Source organism: Ixodes scapularis, unplaced genomic scaffold (genome assembly GCF_016920785.2).
Source record: "Ixodes scapularis isolate PalLabHiFi unplaced genomic scaffold, ASM1692078v2 PGA_scaffold0__279_contigs__length_252992795, whole genome shotgun sequence".
In the NCBI taxonomy this organism is placed as follows: Eukaryota; Metazoa; Arthropoda; class Arachnida; order Ixodida; family Ixodidae; genus Ixodes; species Ixodes scapularis.
In genome coordinates, this window is record NW_024609835.1 from 54,377,082 (window position 1) to 54,397,347 (window position 20,266).

Below are 20,266 nucleotides of genomic sequence, written 5' to 3' on the forward strand. Positions count from 1 at the left end.
GCTACTGGAATCCTGTCGTCTGCGTCGCTGCCCGCCGTAGACCCCGGCAAGTTTCTTGTCCTTGTTTTTTACAGAAAGAGAGCTACGCTTTTTAATTTTACAAGAAAAAACCGACCTGTGAAATACACCTTTGACAAAAAGTTTAGATAGCTACGTGCAGGCGTAGATTTTTACGGTCCATTTTAGATCAAGCCTGGTGACTTGAACCGCCCTATATATTCGTTTTTACTCAAGCATCCCATCCTGCTATTCTAGCTGCACAGTAGTCAAGGGACATTGATAGTTACTGAAAATTACGGATTGTAGATTATATCTTTTCCTGCACTCTCGATGCGACTAATTGTCCTATGGACGAGTAGCCCTATGACGAATTATCATGCTACCAGTCGGTCTCTGACGGGTGCGCATGTGACGAACCGTCATCATCCCCAAAGTTAGTTTTCTAATTAACTTATTTTGGATCAACCACTATAAAATCTGCGATGACGAAAAATAAAATTATGCTTTTCGATAGTAATGGAAACCAAAACATTTCGTAAAATCACGCTAAAGCGTAGCAGTATTAACGAAGTCAAAACCTACTAATAAAAAGCAAAATGAAGGGCGACTCTGGCTCATTTTCGGCAGTGCACACTGCACACACGTGCAACAGATGCAACGACTACGCACGCACAGTGCGGGAGTCGATTGATTGAAAGGCAATAGAGACTTATCGAATATGCGGATTTCGGGTCCTGCGATGTGACGGCAACAGCTCCCGTTAGCAAAGCGAAGCTATTGTAGTCCTGGGGTTTTTCGTAAATTTTTGTTTGCGAAACGTCTGCAACCTTCCAATAAATCGACCCGAAAGATGCAACCCTTGTTCAATGGTCACAGCCTCTGAAGCACAAAATTAACTTCAATCAGGACTGCTGTAACCGCTATAGATTGGGCGTTCGGGCAGTTCGGGTGGCAAACAAGGTGGCAAGTTTCCCATCAGGCACAAAGAGGACAAAATGCTGGCGGATGGGAGCTTGGAGAAGGCAACGTACCAATTCACCAACTCGGTTTTGTCACAAACACAATATCAAAACGGACCAGTCTGTTGTGAGCCCACCAGGAGCTTCACACGCACGCAAACTGCACAAAACACACACACACTAAATTATGCCACATTAATTTCAGCAGAAATACACGTTCACAGCACACGACGAAATTCACTGATGTATTTCGCGACGCCGCGACGCCAATCTGGCGGCCGATTATTAGTCACGTGACAGAATATAAAAAGCACGTGACAACTCTGACACGACCTCTATCCCGTGATGCCTTGCAACAAATTCTGGCGGCGGCTGTTCTGTCGGTTGCGTGACCTCCCTGTGATGTTGAGGTTTCTTTTATGAGTAATTAGATTAAGAAGCCTTTAGGCCAGTATTTCTTTTTACACAAGTTTGCATCTTGACCTAATTGGTTTATGCGAGTGCGTTTTATGTTTGTTTAGTGCCACTTAGTCCTCTAAATCGGTTAGGCTTTAAGTTCGCCGACGGGGGGATCCACGCATATTTCTCGGCTCTCACCACACCCAGACTAAAGGAAGCTGGAGAGTACGGCGGTGAGGGTTGATTGGGTATTTGTGACGAGGTGTTAAGGACTAGGGTTTGTTTTTTTTCCTCTTTTCCTCATTTTTCGGAAGGCTGGAGCATCGCGTGGATTGTCCGGTGAACAGCCATTGTGAGTGGTGTGGCACCACGGGGCCGGCGGAGTGACAAACTGGGCGGTGGGTGTTACACAGGAGTCCGCGACCATGATGGCGTGTTGCATTAGTGAAGAAGCGAAAGAACAGAGAAGAATCAACCAAGAGATCGAGCGACAACTACGAAAGGATAAGCGGGATGCCAGGCGGGAGCTCAAGTTGCTCCTACTCGGTAAGTTGCACTCGATCTCGCGAGTTACATGACAGGCCCTGTGGACGGGTAGCCATGTTGGTTTAGGCCTAAAACTTGCCCGTCCTTAAGCCTATTACAATAGCGCCAGTTCAAAACCATTCGCGCAAAATTCACTCGCAATCATATGGTGATCGACACCGTGAGGTTCGGGCCTCGTCCGTGCAAGCGAGTTGTGACAGCTGGCCGGCCTCCTAACGTCGCCGGGTTTCCGCCGGTGGGCGCTCAGCGCTGGCACCTCGAACGTCTTTTCAAACAGCATTTCGGCGGCGGTGGCGATGTTCTCGTGCGTTTTATACGCGTCAGGAAACGTAATGAATCGTCTTCGAGTTCAAGAACCCTCAGCACGCTTGAGATTGGAACTTATCGTACGCTAAACGCAGCTTTAGTAGCGGTGTTCGTCTGCTGGTCACACCTCCCTTCGTTCGTTGCTGGAGTTCCTCACTGCGTTGTTTTCTTTTTTTGTTTGTTCCGGTCGTGCACTCCCCCATTATTTGGGTTCAGAAATCTGTCTGTCTGCAGAGCGTGTTTTCGATTTTCTCTTTCACGTCCTGTAAACACTTGGCTGCTCGCGATGCTCCGCATGTTTTTTCCCTCTGGCGTTTTTTCCCTGCCAATGATCAGTGCGGCAACGACCCATAGTTGCGAATGCAGTGATTGCTGCTTGCCGGTTTCATACACGGTTGCGCAAGTCTAATCAGCTCCTTGTGTTCGAAACGTTGGTGTATATCTCGCAGTATGCAAAATACCGATGTTTAACTTCATGATAGAGGAGTAAAAACAAAAGCTCAACGTTGAGGGGGCGTGATCTCGAACGTATTTGAGTGTATTGGGAACCTAAGTGCAGCAACGGTCGAGCAATCACGGTAGCGGTAAAAGCGTGGCAGACGCACCAACGTTGTTAGCTATTTAGATTCAATGCTGCTTTGTAAAGACAAAAAAAAAAAAAAAAAGGAAACACACTTGTTGCCAGTTACGTTTTTAGTTGGTGGGACAGTACATGATGGTCTTGGTTATCTCGCTTTGTTTTAGACATCTTTTATTTATTTATATTTATTTACAATGCTGCGAACCTTTCAGTCAACTCAGGAGAGGAAAAAAAAATTGTACAAAAGGCAAAATAAACATTTACATACTCATATATGGGCCCTCAGACTTGTACAGGCAGAATGGCCATCCCGCACAAAATGTAACGTATTCTACGAGCATGCATATATTAGACATGCAAACAATCACATGCCGACGATGTGAGGCGGGGTTAATATTATTTGGAGTTTCAATGCAACTATTCTGCTGGATAACTGATCTTGACAAGCATTGCTCAGTATGCCATGTATGGGTTTGTTGGAAGCATGTTTCACTAATATCAGCTTTAATTCTGAAGTATGCGGCAGACTGTTGCTCATGGACTTTCCAAAAATAGCAGAATCCTCGCATGCCTACCCCCTACCCAGACATTTTGTTTGTTCTACATCAAACTTGCTTGTTGCAGAAAAAACATTTCTTTCTCGTTTAGCCATATTCATTCGGTGAGGTTTCTGATATTTATTGCGCATCTTTCGACAACATTTTACCTGAAGGGGTGTATTTGGAAACGTTGTGCAACCAAAACAGACATTATTATAACAGCCTACTGCTCTGTGACTATAAGCCAAAAAGCAATTGTTCTTGTGTCATTATGTAGCTCCTTGTGTGAGCTGAATCCAGCTTCTGGCGACTTGCTGAAGTAATCGGCTGCAGCGATGGCATACCTGCGGTGTCCGGGAAAACTTGTAAATGACTTGACAAAGTCTGCTTCCTTGCACCTGTTGGGAAGGGTACTGCCTGCATCAAAGCTGGTGCTGTGTATACAATCTTGTCATGTTTCGGGCAGGCTATGCAGCTAGTGATGATTTCGCATCCATTCTTAGCCTCCAGTAGCGGTCTCACAGTCTGTTTTGTTTGTCCAATTCCTGGATGAGATTTGTGAATGATGTCCATAATCTGACGAAGTGTGGTCGGTGGGACAGTCTTCCGGTTACATAGAACCAGGCCTTGAACCACTGTGAGTTCTTTCTGCAGTTTGAAGAAGGGTAGCAAGGTATGTTCAGCTTATAACTCAGAAAAATTTGAAGACCTGATAATATCAGCAACTTTCGCTAGCGTGACGTCTTGCAAAGTCTTGTTCTGACGCTTTGCAAGTGTGCTCGAATGGCACTTATTATTTTTTTATGCCTTTGACATCGCTGAACTCTGTTGTCAGAAGGGGGATCCTGTCAACTGCGCCAATATGTTGTATTGTGAGGAAAGTGGACTGACAGTGAATTACCCTAGTCAAAGTATGCAACATCTTTATTTTATGCATCTTCTTCTCTTTTCGGCTTGCAGCACCTTCAGTTCTCAATTTTTCTTCCACAGGCAACACGACATAACTAACCTTGACTCATTGCCTCACTCATTTGAAATATGCCCATTCACTCCCCTCCCGGTCAGGCGTGGGATGAAACGGCGCTTTCTATGAGCTGACTGTGTGTGCTCAGTACAGTTTGACTCGCTGTTGTTATCAGACGTCGTTCGATTGATTTGTTTCTGGTATAATTTCAAAGTTGTATAGGTGCTGACATATAACTCGTGACAATGCTACGCTACTTATTGCGCATGAAAGTTGAAACTTGATCCTAAAATTGACAGTCGAGGCCTGTTTCTGTTCCTATTGTATGCATAATGCTGAAATGTCGAAAAGCCAAACATTATGGTGAATGCATCAAGACATCTCCATCCATTCAAGAAATATGCGCCCAACAAGATGATCATAGTATGCCAGATGCTGATGTGACGTCACTCACTCCACTATTTTGTGACACGCCTTGCATGTCCAGTTCGGCCGTAGTGATCCAGAATGATAAAGGCATTAATCAAACAAAAGCGTTAACAACAAACGCGACACGGCAATGCACAGAAATGAAAGTGACCTCACAGTGGTTGGGTTTCTTGTGTGTCGCTTAGTTGTACAAGTTTACGTCATGGTTTTTAAATATTTGTTTCGTTCAATCGATTCTGCGAATATCAAATACATGTGTTCCATTTTATACTTTCGTTTCTTTCCATCAATTTTGTGACTTACAAATACATGTTACATTTCATTAGACTGCACATAGAGGTTGTCACACTTAAACTTTGCGAGTGCGTCATATATGCAGTCTACCCAGTTTCTTTTTTAAATGGGGAGCAGAAACTATTCTGCACTTTTGTTTTGTGATGTTTGATTGCATCACTGGTGGTTCGTCGTCAAATTGAGTATATTAGAGTCTGTGTGAGCCCTGAATCTCTGCCCATATCCTTCCATGGAAAAGCTAGGAGTACAGCAAGGAAGTCAGTAAAGGTGCCAGTGAAATGCATTCTTGCGATAGAGCATTTGAAGAACGTGGAAATGCGATCTGTGAATATCGAAGTCAATTAGAAAGGGTGAAACCACTATTGGAAGCACTTGCATGGGCTTTCATAATTTTTGAAAAAAATCTGAACGTGCCACAGATTGACAGGCAGTCTCTTGTTCACAGCAGTACCACTTTGGCACTGGTACTGTGACCGTGGTCAAAACATGGGAACATTGGAACTAGAGCCACGAAATGAGACACACTTAGGGTATCGACACTCTGTTCCCGATATTGTTGTGGGCGCCACCATCTTGGTGTTTGTGCAGAGCAGATGCAACTGCCAATCGTCATTATTCAAAATTGCAACTTCCTCAACATTAGATTTAGTGTTGGGAAGCCCATGTAATATAGCTTTGCTCTGTCGCAAACTGTTTAAACATTTGTGGAGGACGTAAAAGCATTTCCTCTGATTTCAGTTAAAGCTTCAGATAACTGGCAGCTATGATTTTAAGCCACAACATGGGCTATTGTCGCTACTCTGAAGCATAGCTAATTTACTGGCACTGCTTGGAACGTTACTCTGGCAGTGTTTACAAAACAAGGTGTTCTCCTTGACTTTAACAAGCCTCAGCCTCAGTCAGCTTGTGAGCGCACCCTGCTGCACCACAAATCTCATTGAGACTGGCCCCTGAAATCTGCGATTTCAAAAGCCATGGAGAGAGGTATATGAAAAGAGCTTTTTGCTGCATCTACTGCAGGAAAGGGGATCCTGCTAGAAATTCCGAGCTTGCATTTATCCTCGTGGCTATGCTCTCACGTGCAAGTACAAGTGTGTTCAATGTTTTGGTAATTTTTATTTCTTGAGAATATTTTTAACTTAGATGGTTGTGCAGACTGCTTGTGGCTTTCTGAAAGCTGAATTTGAGCATGACCATTTCTAAGGAGTTCCGATAATCAAAACTATGTACGGCAGAACCTTTTCTGAAAGCCAGCCACCCCCAGTTGGAATACAGGCATACTGTGCTTTCTATAGCACTGAAAGGGTTTGGCGAGTTTATTGTGTTTGTAAAAACTAAGTGCCTTTTAGTGTGACAGTTAAATACTTCATTGGTATAACGAGGACATTTTTCACAGGGGCTGATTGTGTCCTGGGTTCATAATCACCAGCATTATGGGGCACAATATTTTTTTCCAAAGGGGTGATGCCTGTCTGTTACTTTTACAGGAACGGGGGAGTCTGGAAAAAGCACCTTCATCAAGCAGATGCGAATCATCCATGGCCATGGCTACAATGAAGAGGACAAGAAGGGCTTCATCAAGCTTGTCTACCAGAACATCTTCATGGCAATGCAGAGCATGATAAAGGCCATGGACATGCTAAAAATTCAGTACACAAATCCAGACAACATCGTAAGTAGTCAGACTTTGTTTGTGGCTTCTTACTTTCGAGACAATCTCTGAACAGGTTTCTCAGGGTATCGTACAGATATTTTATGCCCCCTTAACCTACAGCAGGAATGTGAAGCCCATTTTGTGCAGGTGCCCTAATTGGGCCTGTTGTAAATGTTTAGGGTTGTCAGAGCAAAACTTAGTTTCATCTTGGAGTGCTAACTGTGCACTCCAAGTGCAACTGTGCTGTGAGTAGCCAGAAATCTCAAATTATTGTCACATGGCCTCTTGCTTCAAAGAATGGTAATAAGGCCAGAAGTAAATAAGTGTGCAAAGCCACCATTGAAATAAATTTCAAATACCCATCTGAAAGTGAGGAACATGTTTTGGGTCTGCCTTGGTTCAGGGATGCAGTTCTTGCACACAAGTGTGGTAGTTTGCTGCAGGTTAAGGAAAGTGAGATAAGCTTCTCCCACAAAGCTCTTCACTCTTTCTACTTTAAGGGAGCAAATTCTGGGGAGGCGAGTGGAGAGGAGGAACCCACTAATCATTTTAAGCGGAGAGCATTGTGCGAGGGCTTGTTTGTGTATTCTAAGCCGGCAACAGACTATACCTCCAGGCTTTGAAAGGATCTGCTGTGTAAAAATGTAAAACTTGAGGTAATTTGATCCATGGTATGGGCAGTATGAACCAGCACTGCAGACTTATTGAACATGTTGCTCTCTAGTGTGTCATATGCCTAAAGTAAAAAACTAAAATGTAGCAACTTCCTCACCAAGGCTTCCCAAGTCTTGGCCACTGCTCACATGCTGAACGTTAATCGCCTCTTGCACTTTGCACGCACTATTTTAGCGTACCCCTTTTTTCGGACATTGCACGCATATGCAAAGAGTTTATGCGTTCCTCTGACGGACGCATAGACGGTAAGTTGGCTAAAGCCGAGACGAGCGCAGTTAGAAAATGGCGGCTCCCGGGATGGCTGTCGTCGTGAGCACGTCGGCGGCGACATCCCCACAATTGAAATTTTTAATACGGGACGACATTGCTTTCCTATGGGGGATGCATGTCACGAACGGTTTGGAATACCCAGGAAGGTAGGCAACAGCCGCTGACAACCTGGCATTGCGACGCACAAACATTTCTCGGCAAAGGTATGGTGTTTGTTTTGTCAGTACACAAAATCTTTCTTGCTGAGGTGACTGATGCAAGCGGACACGAGCAATCGACTGCTCGCGTCGTATTCTCACATTTGAACAAATCTAAAATGTTACTTTAGAGCAGAAAAACTAGTTTTTTCTCAAGTTACAGCATTTTGTGCATAAAATAAAAATTGTTACTGTATCTTTATGGCGTTGCAAGTGCAAGATGCTCTGGTCTTTGCATCGCAGTGGAGAAATGCTATTCTAAAACTCTCATGTAGCAATGTGGTAACGCAAGTGCTATAATTTAGTGCTGGCGTTCGCTAAAATTGCATATATGCAAACATTCTTATTGTTGCATATGACCATATCTCGAAACAGACATTGTGCAATCTTATATTCAGATGGTTGTATTCAGACTGCAAGCTTCATTTGAGATGCTCAACTGAAGCACGAGAGTCTGACAAAGACGTGTCCCAGTTGTGGCACCTCTCTCCAGCCGAAAATTTGTGCCATCTTACAGATGTGTACAAGCAGTCAGGCAGTAGGCACACACCAGTTCCGCTCCTCCGTGTCTCTAGGAATTAGATGCACAATGCCACTGAGCTACAAAAATGATGGGGCAGCACTTTGCACCACACCTTTTGGGACATCATTCAGAGCACTTCACTATCAGGGATAGAACTACGCCGCACTGATGCACCGCACTGATACAAAAGTATAAATAAGAATGGAATTGCGTCAAGGTGCGCCTAAAGTGAAATTATAAACAATCCTCATCAAAATTAGCTGTTTCGCAGTTTTTGTTGGCGACATCGACATCGGAGCTTCCGACCCAAAGGGAACGCCAGGGAATCCGAATCCCAAGCTCTGTATCCAAAAGTTGCTGCCACAGTGGTCGTTGCCATGGTTAGACTTCGTTTCAGCTTAGAACTGCTGTTGCACCATCCCTCATTGCGATGCTTCTACTACCAGGGGCCCTCATCTAGTCAAACATAAAAGCTGGAGCCGAAAGTTCGCAGAATGTGCTGACTGGGCACGGGCGACAAAAATGCACAGTCATCGTCGTGACTGTTCAATCGGTGTAATCTGTCAGCTTCGGCCCCAACTTTGTGTTTGAAGAGTTTAGGGCCCCAGACCTCTTTGAAGCCATTCGCTGTTGCTCTGCTTCGTCTAAGTCCGCACGCAGATGATGCTACAAGCGCGAGCTCTGGGCCTTCAGCATCCCTCCCAAGAACGCGCCCTTGTGCACTGCGAGCACTGTTGAAGGCCACATGCTGGCGCTTGTAGCATTGCCTGCGTCTGGACATAAGCTGAAACGAAGTACAGCTGCCATTGCTGTGTGCTTTCCTGGAGTCTTGCAGTCACTTCATCTTAATAGTGGAACAAACAGCGCTGCCATATTGCCATAAACTCGAATGTATCAAAGTTGGTGCGCCTCCTTTGCTGTACTACCACTGTTTAGAAAAATCACAGTTTATACGCAGTGCCCACACATGCAAAATCAGTCCAGCCAGCTCTCACTTGCAATAGACCTATTGCTATATTACTCAAGCATCAAGGAGAATGCATGGATTGGTGTTCTCCATGCGCCGCACGTGCTGGCGTCAGCAGTAGTAACGTTTCTAGAGCAAAAACCTAAAACAAATGGCATCTTGCATGCGCGTTCGTCAACGCTTTATTTTAGTTTTTACTTCGAATCTTTTATACGGGGAAGGCATGCACGTGATGTGCGTGGAACACCAATCCCTGCAATCTCCTTCATGCTTGGGTAATATAGCAATAGGTCTATTGCGACCAGCCAGAGACTGCACGTGCATAACACAAACGCAGCAATGAACGTGCCCTAATAACCTTTTATGGAAAGGTGTATTGCAAGCCTGCAGCCAGCATTTGCTCGCCCTGAGGTTCTGTGCAGAAGACTTGGGAACATAAGAAAGGCGAGAGAGCGGTGAGGCGAATTGAAAAATGTTTCAAATAAAACTTTAATTGAAACTAACGTTCACTTGCCCCAACGACCTCTCAGACTTTAAAGAGGAAATCGTCAAACGGTCAAAACAACTGGGTTTGGTGTCCGTGTACCATAGTTTCGGTTGTGACTCCGCCGGGGCAGCCGTTCACACAGAATCGGTGCGATGTGGCCCCTGACGTTGCTCACAAACGTCCACTGTGCGTTCTCTCCAACCTCATACCGTTTCAAAGAATTTGAGATCACTGAAAGGGCCCTTAAAGAACTTCAAGCTCGAAAGTCGAGCGTCATCTGCTTGCAGCCGGTTGTTGGCAGGACGCCGGCGAACACAACACTTCGGGTGGTGGCGGTTTGGAGTCGTCGGAGAAACTTGACTCGCAGGACTGCTCGATATTTGACGTTGCTGCACTGGCGCGGATCGCGTGGAAACTTCAAATTCTGCATTTAAAAATTGTTTTTTTTTTTACTTTGCAAATACTGAATTCCCGAGTTTCGAATTTGGAGGGTAACATCCAAACATTATTTTCAATCGTTTTAAAGCTTTATGTGCGGCCAGGAAAAAGGAAACCACTGAATTCCTCCTTTCCATATCAGGAAGGAGGAAACCCCCCGCCTTTTTGTAGTGCTTGCTCCCAGACCCATCCTTTATGGGCAAGCAGAAAAAAAGGTGTGAGAAGGATGCAGGGAGAGTGCTTTCTGCCAGTCAGAAAGCGATCATGCGAGTTTGCCTTTAAAGACACCACGAAACGGTTTTGATTTTTTCAGGAATTGGAAGTTTAGATTTAGCTTCCTCTGTCTCGGTATAAGAAAGTTAAATGTAGCTTTTTACCGGAACATACAATACATTAATGTTCTGATCAACTGTGTACGGTGATGCATTCCTTGGTAATAAATAGTGCGGCCGATCAGTGCACAATCTGCGAAACCCTTTTACATAATTCAGTCCGGCCGTGCTTAGCCCAACTACCCGGTCTTTGAAGCCTACTCTGTTTCATACTTATTGTACAGCACTGCCAAAGCTATAAATGCAAGCATGTCACTTTATTGAGCATCTCATTTGCACGGGAGCCCGTCGAAATGAGTTGCCCGACGAAGCCATGCTCTTATGCCAGTAGCTATGACAGTTTTGTAACAAATTATGGAGCATAGTACAAGTGAAGAGTTTGGAAGCCGCAGTTTCTAAGAACGTTGTCGCAGTTTGACTTGTTCGGTTGTTGTTGTTTTGCAGGAGCACGCCAACTTGGTCGGGACGGTAGACTACGAGACGGTGACGACATTCGACGGCCCCTATGTGGTGGCGATCAAGAAGCTCTGGGCCGACGGAGGCATCCAGGAGTGCTACGACCGACGTAGGGAGTACCAGCTGACAGATTCTGCCAAATAGTGAGCGCACCCCTTTTCCTCTGCATCTGTTGGGACCGAGGGTTCGGCCAGGTCATTGTGATCTTGGCACCTTTCGTATCCTCTGTTATGAACCGCCGTAGTGCTCTCGTGCAAGCCGACCTCCTCAGCAGAGCCTGCACCGATCATCAGTGGTGCTGGCAAAGTGCTGCAATATTACAATTCCGAATCTGGGCATAAAATGTGGCCTTTCATTATAAGTTTCAGTTTGTCATAATGATTTATCAGACAACTTGTTGCAAGCAATTACCATGCTACCGTATATTGCCGCATATAAGTCGACCCCCCAAATCCCAACCCTTACTAACAAAAAAAAAAAAAAAAAAAAAAAATTTTTTTTCCTTTTTACAAAAATGTAAATTTTTAGAAATGAACATTTATTTGAACTTAGCACACGGATGTGTCAGGCCTCGTCGTCGTCGTTTGACACAACGACGCAGTGGCTGCTGTGCTTGCTGTCGGCGTCTTGCGGGTCACTGGAGCCGGTTGGGGGAAGCGTCGTCAAAATACTTTGAAAAGACCTCGTGGACCGTGTCGTTTGGAAGTCCATACCAGGCGTCGTTGACCCACTGGGCCACAGTGCTCAACGATGCGCGCTTCACACACCCCGTCGGTATCTTGGGGTTGCTGTCCCGACTCATCCACTCGTTCTGGAAGAGACTCACGCGGTCCTCGAACGGCTTGTTGAGCACCATGTCAAGGGGCTGGAGGGTCGACGTCATACCGCCTGGAATGATGACGAGGTCACACCCTGCGTTCCCTACCGCCTTCTTCACGCGGTCCGTGATGTGCCCCCAAAACGAGTCAAGAACAAGCATGCTACAGGGTTTGAGGTGGGCACCTGCATCAGATGCATCAGACCAGTTGGAACCACTCAAGCACCGTCTCTTCGTTGAAGTAGCGCTTTTCGTTTACCCGAATGATGACTTTCGGCGGGAATCGTTCGTTGGTCAGCATCGTCTTGCGCTTGAAGATCAGAAAAGGTGGCAGCTTGTGGCCTCCTGCCGTGCAACATAACATTGCTGGGAGGTGGTTATGCTCATTGCCCGTCATCAGCAGACGAACCTGACGAGCTCCCTTCTTCGTAACGGTTCTACTGCTGGGCATATCGAACCAGACCGGTGTTTGGTCGGCGTTGCCGATCTGTCCGAGCGTGTAGTCGTTCTTCGTCCTCAAGTCGGCGACGTAACGATGAAAGCTATGCAGCTTCTCTTCGTTTGCGTCGGGCAGCCGCTGACAAACGGTAGTTCGCCTTCTTATGCTTAAGTCGTGGCGCTTCATAAAATTTGCCATCCACTTCTTCGATATCTTGAAATCGCTCCGGTCAATATCCATTTCATTGGCGACAGTGCGTGCCTTGCATTCAATGTCTTTGTAAGGCATGCTGAGGCTCTTGTCTCGTTGCTCTCGCACCCATTCTTTCACCGCTTCCTCGACGAGAGGAAACTGTCCTTGCTTTGGACCGCGGAAGGATCGACGGGTACCGGAGCATGCCGATATCTTGTCACGCTGTTGCCGCCATCATCGAACGCACCTCTCCAAATCGCCGAAGCTGCGTTCGGCTGCGACATTATTCTTTTCTTCGGCATACAGAATAACTTTACGCTTGAAGAATGCGCTGTACTGATGCCGTGATTTTGGAGGCATCGTTGCCGTTCACCGAGGAAGTCACAAAACCTGAGTTGCGGAGTGCCAAATCACAATGGGGCTCCAGCGTGTTGCATCCGACGATTCAGTGATTCAGCCGCAATGCATATATGAAACTATCCCTTCATGATGGGAAAAAAGGGGAAAAGTCCCCAAGAGCAGGTGAAACGTCCCTACTATCTCTCCTTCAGCTCAAAATTCCGCGCGAACCCGCGTATAGGTTGACACCTCCACATATAGGTCGACCCCCCTAATCTTAAGTGCACATTTAAAAAAAAAAAAAAAAGGTTGACTTATACGCGGCATTATACGGTAGTAGATTGCAATTCTTTTTTCCTTGGCAAAAAAAAACTTTTTTAGGGTTAACTTGTTACTAGGCTTTTGTTGTAGTTAGTGGTGGCAACCTGTGCTTGCTTCCTCCTTCACCAAATTCTTTTCTTGGGCCCCATATTCGGTGAGGCCTGAGAGGCCTGCAAAGTCTGAGGGGAGACTCTTTTTCCAACCGCTGTTTTCCAACCAGTCCCACTAGCTATTGATATTCAGGCAACCAGAAACAAGTAACATAAAGCTGGAACCACGTAAAGCTATTGCAGACAATCAGGCTGGGCTGAAACTAAAATCTGCAGTACGGTGTTGACAGAGAGTCTTAGTAGTGTACCGCAGCTGAAGCTTCTTGAAGTCTTTTTGGTTTTTGACCATCTTGTAAATAGCATAAAATGTGCCAGTGCATAAGACCTGTGCCTTGTGTAGCTCTTGGCAGCAAATGGTGTTACAGCACTGAAATGAGCGACCCCTGGAAGCGAATGACGGTGGAGAACTTGCTTGTGGCACGTGTCGTGCGCATGCACGACAATGGTTGTCGGCACTTGTAGGAAACATGAAGAGTGAATTTTATCAAGCTCCTTAAAGGGCTACTCCACCGATTTTTTCATTGTCTCCGATTTGCTTGAAATTTTGCTAAACTAACCAACAAACATCGCGAAAATAGTATCCCAAATATTAGGTCAAAATATTGTTTTTTCGCGAAGTTATTGAATTTAGAGTTTTGGTCGTCACCGTGTTTTTCAAGCTCGAAGTCTCTACTGGCAACAATGAAAAAGTGACGTCAGTGGAAGGCAGGGGTTCACTCTTTGAGCTGTAGATTTTGTTTTAAACTGATTCGAAGCAGTTTCATGGTGTCAAATGAATGCTTGGGAAGCTCGCTGCAGTACCCGCGCTCCAGCGCGGAACAAATGATTGGCATATTCTATTTTTTGGCTGCTTGCTCGACTGGCAAGCCTGCCTGCCACTGACGTCACGGCCCTGAAAAGCGCGCATATATTTGAATGTTGGTTTTTGCATCATTTTTATTTGCCGATTTCGCAATAACTATTATGAATTTCGCGATTCTAAATAGCATACCGGAGAGAGTAAAGGCCGGGGAGTCAGAAAATATAGTTAGGTGAGGTAGCTCAAAAAATCGGTGGAGTATCCCTTTAACTGCAAGACCACCCTTCCGTATGTCTTTTTTTTTTTTTTTTTAAATCTGTTGTTAGTTATTGTGTTACTCTGCTTGTTTGAGTGCTGCATTGTTTATTATTGAGTGTTGAACTAAAATCATTTGTGGTAATTTGTTTTGTGCTCAGCAGTTCATCAAAATGCACAACTCTGCAGAGTTTACAGGTGGGAAGTGCGTAAACCAACGTGTGTGTTCTAGTGATGCAAAACTATCGATAAATCGACTATCGATACTATCGATGGTTTTGGAAAAACTATCGATAGTGTCGCAGAACTGTCGATAGTTTTTCAATAGTCGACTATCGATAGTACTATCAATAGTGTTTCGACAGTCGACTATCGATAGTATTATCGATAGTTTTGCACCACGAGAGCGAACACAGTTGCCGCACTGCAGCTCGCCTCCCTTCCTCCTCTTTTAGCCTAAACTCCCGTCTTCGGCATCACTGAAAGCTGAACCAAAGTTGGGACAGTAAGTGCTTGGGCTAGTTGGGTATCCCATTTTGAAAAAATAAAGCAAGAAACAGAAGAGGGAGTGACGCAAACTACTAGAGTCGCAAAACTATCGATAGTAAGCCGTCGACAGTACTATCGATAGGTTTCTGATAGTCTACTATCGATAGTTTTTCGATAGTCGACTATCGATAGCACTATTGATAGTGTTTCGATAGTCGACTACCGATAGTACCATCGATAGTTTTTCGATAGACGAAAATCGATAGTACTATCGATAGTTCCTCGATAATCGACTGTGATAGTTTTTCTATAGTCGACTATCGATAGTACTATCGATAGTTTTTCGATAGCTGACTATTGATAGTACTATTTATAGTTCTTTTTTTTTACTATCGATAGTTTTTTTACTATCGATTGTCAGATTTCTGGCGACTATCGATACTATCGATAGTACTATCGATAGTTTTGCACCACTAGTGTGTTGCCCTACAGCAGGGCTTCAAACTTTTTGGCTAAAGGGAGGGGTTAAGCACCTGTCGCAGTCTCGATGGCCGGGAAGAAAAAAAGTAATTATAAACAAAACAAAAAAAAACGAAATGAACAAGCCTAGGTAAGATTTTAAACAAAAAATTAATGTTAGACTAAGTATTAAAAAGAAAACCTAAGTTGGATTAATACATCTACTGTAAACAACTTAAAGGGACCATGAAATGACCTTTTTACTTTTGCCAGATAACTTTTACAATTAACTTTCAACATTCACTCAACGTTGAACAGGCATCCGTTTTCGTCTCGGTTTATTACCTTCTGCACAAAAAAATTAATGAAATATCGACTTTTTCTTTCTCTCTAACTGACCGCAAAATAAGTTGCGGCTTAGTTTTGTTGATCGTGACGTACCCTGGCACAGGAACCGGAAGTTCTCTTGGCTGCAGGAGAATGGGAACGTTGGTGGCGGCGAGTTGGGGGTGCGCCGGTAGGTTTTACTGCAAGCGTGACGCTGATGTCACCGCTGTATTTTCTGAATCGGCGCCTCTCATCGCCGCGATAGCCATGGACATATCGCAGCTGATCGAAATTCAATGAGATATGTTGCGCTACAGTGACAGCATGGGACTAGTCCCATACGCCGGTATGCCTGTTGGGAAGCGTGGCGAGTCTTCCGGTGAAGACTCCAGAAGTCAACCCAACTGTCATTGTTGGTAAAAGGCAGCCTGTGTTAGTCGTTTGCAAAGCAACGTAGATGGAAACAAATCGTAGCGGCGTTTTTCGCGGCCACAGATGCAGGAGCGAGCCGAAGTTAAAAGAAGATGCGTTTGAACTACGACAGTGTCAGCAAGACCCACGTAAATACCTGTTCACACTCGGAGCGAACGCATGCGTTTGATGGAAGTGCTGTATTCGCACTGTTGGTAAGCGTTTCGGGACCAATCTTTTACAATTTAAACTCGATACTGACGTGACACTCGGCAAAGGAAGGTTGGACCGGCATTGCACATAGCTCCTACGAACTGCTGTAGCTCGACAGTGACGTGCAGTCGTGTCAGAATAAAAATGGCTTACTAATAACGAAGTGTACATACCGTGTTATGAAGGTAATCCATACGACATTCGTTTAAGCTCTATATCACACAAAACAAGAAGATAGAATCGACGAGAGTCCCTTTTCGACGACAGTGTTTGTCAACACTGCCTCAAAAAACAAGGGGAAGAGATTGACCTCACCTCTTAATCTAAAATTGAGGTCAGCGATCAAACTATAATACGGGAAGGGTCCACAAGGGTCGCGTGGGAAATTCCATTCAGCATGCCAGCCGGTCGTGGCAGACGGTCTTGGCCAAGTACCGTTGAAGCAACGCTGCGCAGAGTCGAAGTGCCTGCTAGGCCTATCTGCCGAGCTCGCTTGGTCGGGGTCGGTGGATTCATTGCCGTTGTAGCTTTTCTTGGGTGTTTGTGGATCCAGCATTCTTGTTCGTTGTGGGCTGTTTCAAGTACTTTTTTCTTGCTGCTTGAAGCCGGGACATGCGAGAACACATAGAAAAATAAACGTTCGTTGGTTGTCGCGGCCAAGTAGCTGAACGACTTTGTCGGCCCTACTGTAGTTGCTTCGTTTACCACACGATAGATGGCGCTTGGCTCTCAGCATTATCAAATTTGGTAATTTTCGTCACATCTCTAACTTTGCTACAAAATGTGGATCTGAATATTATTTAACAAACTTTTAGGGAACATTCGCCGGCTATTTATTGTTCAAGATCGTGGTGCTGGTGAGGTACGCTCTTACCCAATAGGCGACGTGGATTCCGCTGACATGCTGCGATTCGCAAATGCATCTCAGTGAAAAAGGCAGAGAGCTTTCGAAGGAAAGAAGGCCAGTTTTCTTTTAAATGTTCTATAGCGAATAAGTTTTTTTGGCTCCCTAATTTTGTGTTTTTGTGTGGATGAAATTCAATTTCAGAGTCGTTTCATGGTCCCTTCAATTTTCGCGAATGGCCTACAATTCGTGGAAAAAGGGTCCCGTGAACAATTCTGGTAAAATTTAAACACATTTTAAATCTATATTGAGATCCCACCACATCGCGAAAATTAGAACCTGCAAATTATTTCAAAATTTTAGCTTTGACCTAAATCACGAGATATTGAATCTGCGAAAAATAAGTTGCTTACAGTATTTCAATTTGGAATTTAATATTTTGCTAATTAGGGCATTACACAACAATTGTGACCACAGAAACTCGGCAAGCATAAATTAAAGCGCATGAAAACTTTGACACATTCGCCCAGCGCAAAAGACTAGTAAGAATTTATAAACCTAATGCGGACAAAATGTACATAAGAACGCGAAGGAATTTTAACGTAGTTACACAACCATGAAGCTGGGGACTAAAATAATGATACTGATGACAATGTTCAGTCATGGCGAGAGAACCGCGTTACGACGCAGTTTTCTCTCGTTCCTTCTTGTACCTTCTTTTGCACATTCGGAGCACGTCGCAGTGCCGTTTCTTTAGGCGGACATCTTTTTGCGCGGGCAGCAGTGGGCCTGTTCGAAGCAGGCTGCGGGCCAAACTTCTTTGGGAGGACTGCGGCCAGTCGCAGGACGGTCAGAAGACTTCTGCAAGCTAGGGTAGTGAAACGCCGGTTCTACAACACAATTTTGTATCAGTCCTCCAATAATCTGTGAAAAGTTGTTTGTAGGCTTTTGAAGAGACCTAGTTCTTCGCTCTTGTTTGAGAGCAGGAATGGCTAATTTGTCAATGTTTCTGTCATTAAGTTTTAGTAAGCTTTCTGAGCTCTTTTAATTTCCTGTAGTTTGTATTTATACCTAACATTCAAGGAAAAAGGTGGAAACTTATCTTTTCATAAAACGGAAATCCTAGGCGCCAGTCTTCTGCATTTCTGGACCCCGCTTCAGCTTGACTTTACGAAGGCTATGGCCTGAGCAAGTCATGTGCTTCGCTCCGTCACTCTTGATTAGCACCAAAAGGCTGTAGTAATTTGACACCTCTATAGAACACAGGCAATTGTCATAATAGTTTCACAAAAGTAATATACCAGTTGCTCTTGGTGAAAGCTTTACTGATAACCAGCGGTTTGTCGTCTCCACCTGTTTTTCAATGTGTGCGCTCTGCAATCCCTTGGTTGCCAGGCAAGTGTTGACTGTGTTCGTATTTGTTTGTGCCTTGCAGCTACCTTAGCGATGTGGACAGAATAGCTGCCACAGACTACCTTCCCACACAACAAGACATCCTTCGGGTGCGAGTGCCCACAACAGGGATCATTGAGTACCCCTTCGACTTGGACTCCATCATCTTCAGGCAAGTCCCTCTCGGGGCACATTCAGTTCTACTTGCCTGTATGTGCAGGAACTCTGCATATAGCCATGGGGCTGAGATGCTACAAACAATTTCTGTTGGGTGGATTGGCGGCGAGAAACGCTGCCTGCCTTGGTTGCTAGCTGACTGTGAGGGATCCGAGGCATCTTGTTGAGGTTTGTTGTGAGTCGGCGGCAGTTAATGTTTGGACGCCTGGTTTCTAGATACACTGTTGCGTGCCGTTTAATGCTACCCAGTGCGACAAAAATATGGTGAAAGAAAATATCACTACTCAAACTGGGGACATTTTAGTGCCCTTTGATGAAGTTTGGAGAATCCCCACAGTGCCTAAATGCCAAGGAGAAAAATCAAAATGCATATGGTCACTGCTTCTGAAATGGCTCTGCAACAGCCTGCGAGTCCACCAGAATAAGTTACAATGTCCACTTCCCTCACTTTATTTTATTTCTCTTTAAAGAGGTTACATGAGTGCTGTGTGCAACATATTTTAAGCAGTGTCCCGAACAAAAAAACAAAAAACAAACAAAAAAACTATGGGAATCTTGAAAAACTGCTAAAAACCTCTTACCTCCAGGCGCAGGACAAAAATTACTTTTTGGCACTATTTACTGTTATGATTAGTCCAAAAACAGTACAATAAATAAAAGAACCCTCAGTAGGGAGCCCCTTGTTAGACACGGACCACTTCCATGCACAGAAGAGTGTCCACTGCATGGTCTCACTATTACCAGGTGTTCCCATGTGTGATGTCTTGCCATACCTGTTGATGTACACCTCCGTCGTTTGTAGTTTTTGTGTGATTATTGATGGATGTTCAAAGCTTCAGTAACAAAATTCATGTGCTTTGCAAAAAGTAATATTTTCCAGTAGAGGTATCTGATTCGTCCGACGTCGCTCAGAACTTCCAGTCACCTGTCTCAAAGTTTAGAATCCTATAGCCTATATTATTTTTATTTCTTGTGTATAGTTTACCAGGTCCATTTCATGTGGAAGACTTGGAAAGCGCATTCATGCATCCACGCACAAATCGGTTCAGAGCATGTTTCAATGTTTGCTACCGTAATGTCTCAATGGCATTGCAAGTGTCACTCTCACTGACAACAATTTTGTTGAGATTGACCAAAGATCACAACCGCTTTTCTCTAGCTTACCACAGAAATTGAGCTATCGCGACTATAAATATAAATTGGAAAATGTTTTAGACGGCTGGAAGAGACGTTAACATGACTTGGAAATGGAAACTGCTAAGAATACTGGCATCCGCAAAAATGGCAGTTTCTCCTGCTAGGCAGCTTGGAAAACCCCTAGATTTAGTGGGAAAACTGCTAAATTCGCAACACTGGTTTTGAGTCAAAACACAGTCAAACCCAGTTACGATTGGGTCACTGGGTTCATGCTGCATCATTGACACTGAATCAAAGCATGGTCTACAGATCCCCAGGAGGCGGGTTTCGAATCCTGGCTGAGATGCCCGTAACATAACAAAGGCTTATTGCAGGGAAGGTGCTGTGTTCCGTAAAACCTGCATATAATACAAACCCGTGCATAACACAAAGCATAACTTGAGGATCGCGAAAAAAAGAAAAGTTTTATCCGCGTATAATAAAAAACAATTTGAGGAGTGCGAAAATTTTCTGCATAATATGCGACCCCA

At 44.6% G+C, this 20,266-nt stretch overlaps 1 protein-coding gene across 2 annotated transcripts in view; it reads left to right on the plus strand.

The window, feature by feature from the left end:
* Positions 1-1,260: 1,260 nt before the first annotated feature.
* Positions 1,261-20,266, plus strand: part of LOC8032007 (guanine nucleotide-binding protein G(q) subunit alpha) — a 50,422-nt gene continuing 31,416 nt past the window's right edge. The window contains exons 1-4 of one of the 2 annotated variants that reach the window (XM_029990705.3): positions 1,261-1,904; positions 6,504-6,688; positions 11,004-11,158; positions 18,466-18,594. In XM_029990705.3, coding sequence (XP_029846565.1) covers positions 1,784-1,904; positions 6,504-6,688; positions 11,004-11,158; positions 18,466-18,594 — 590 coding nt within the window. In that variant the 5' untranslated portion in view covers positions 1,261-1,783. The remainder of the gene's footprint in view (positions 1,905-6,503; positions 6,689-11,003; positions 11,159-18,465; positions 18,595-20,266) is intronic. The other variant, XM_029990704.3, reaches the window with a different exon arrangement.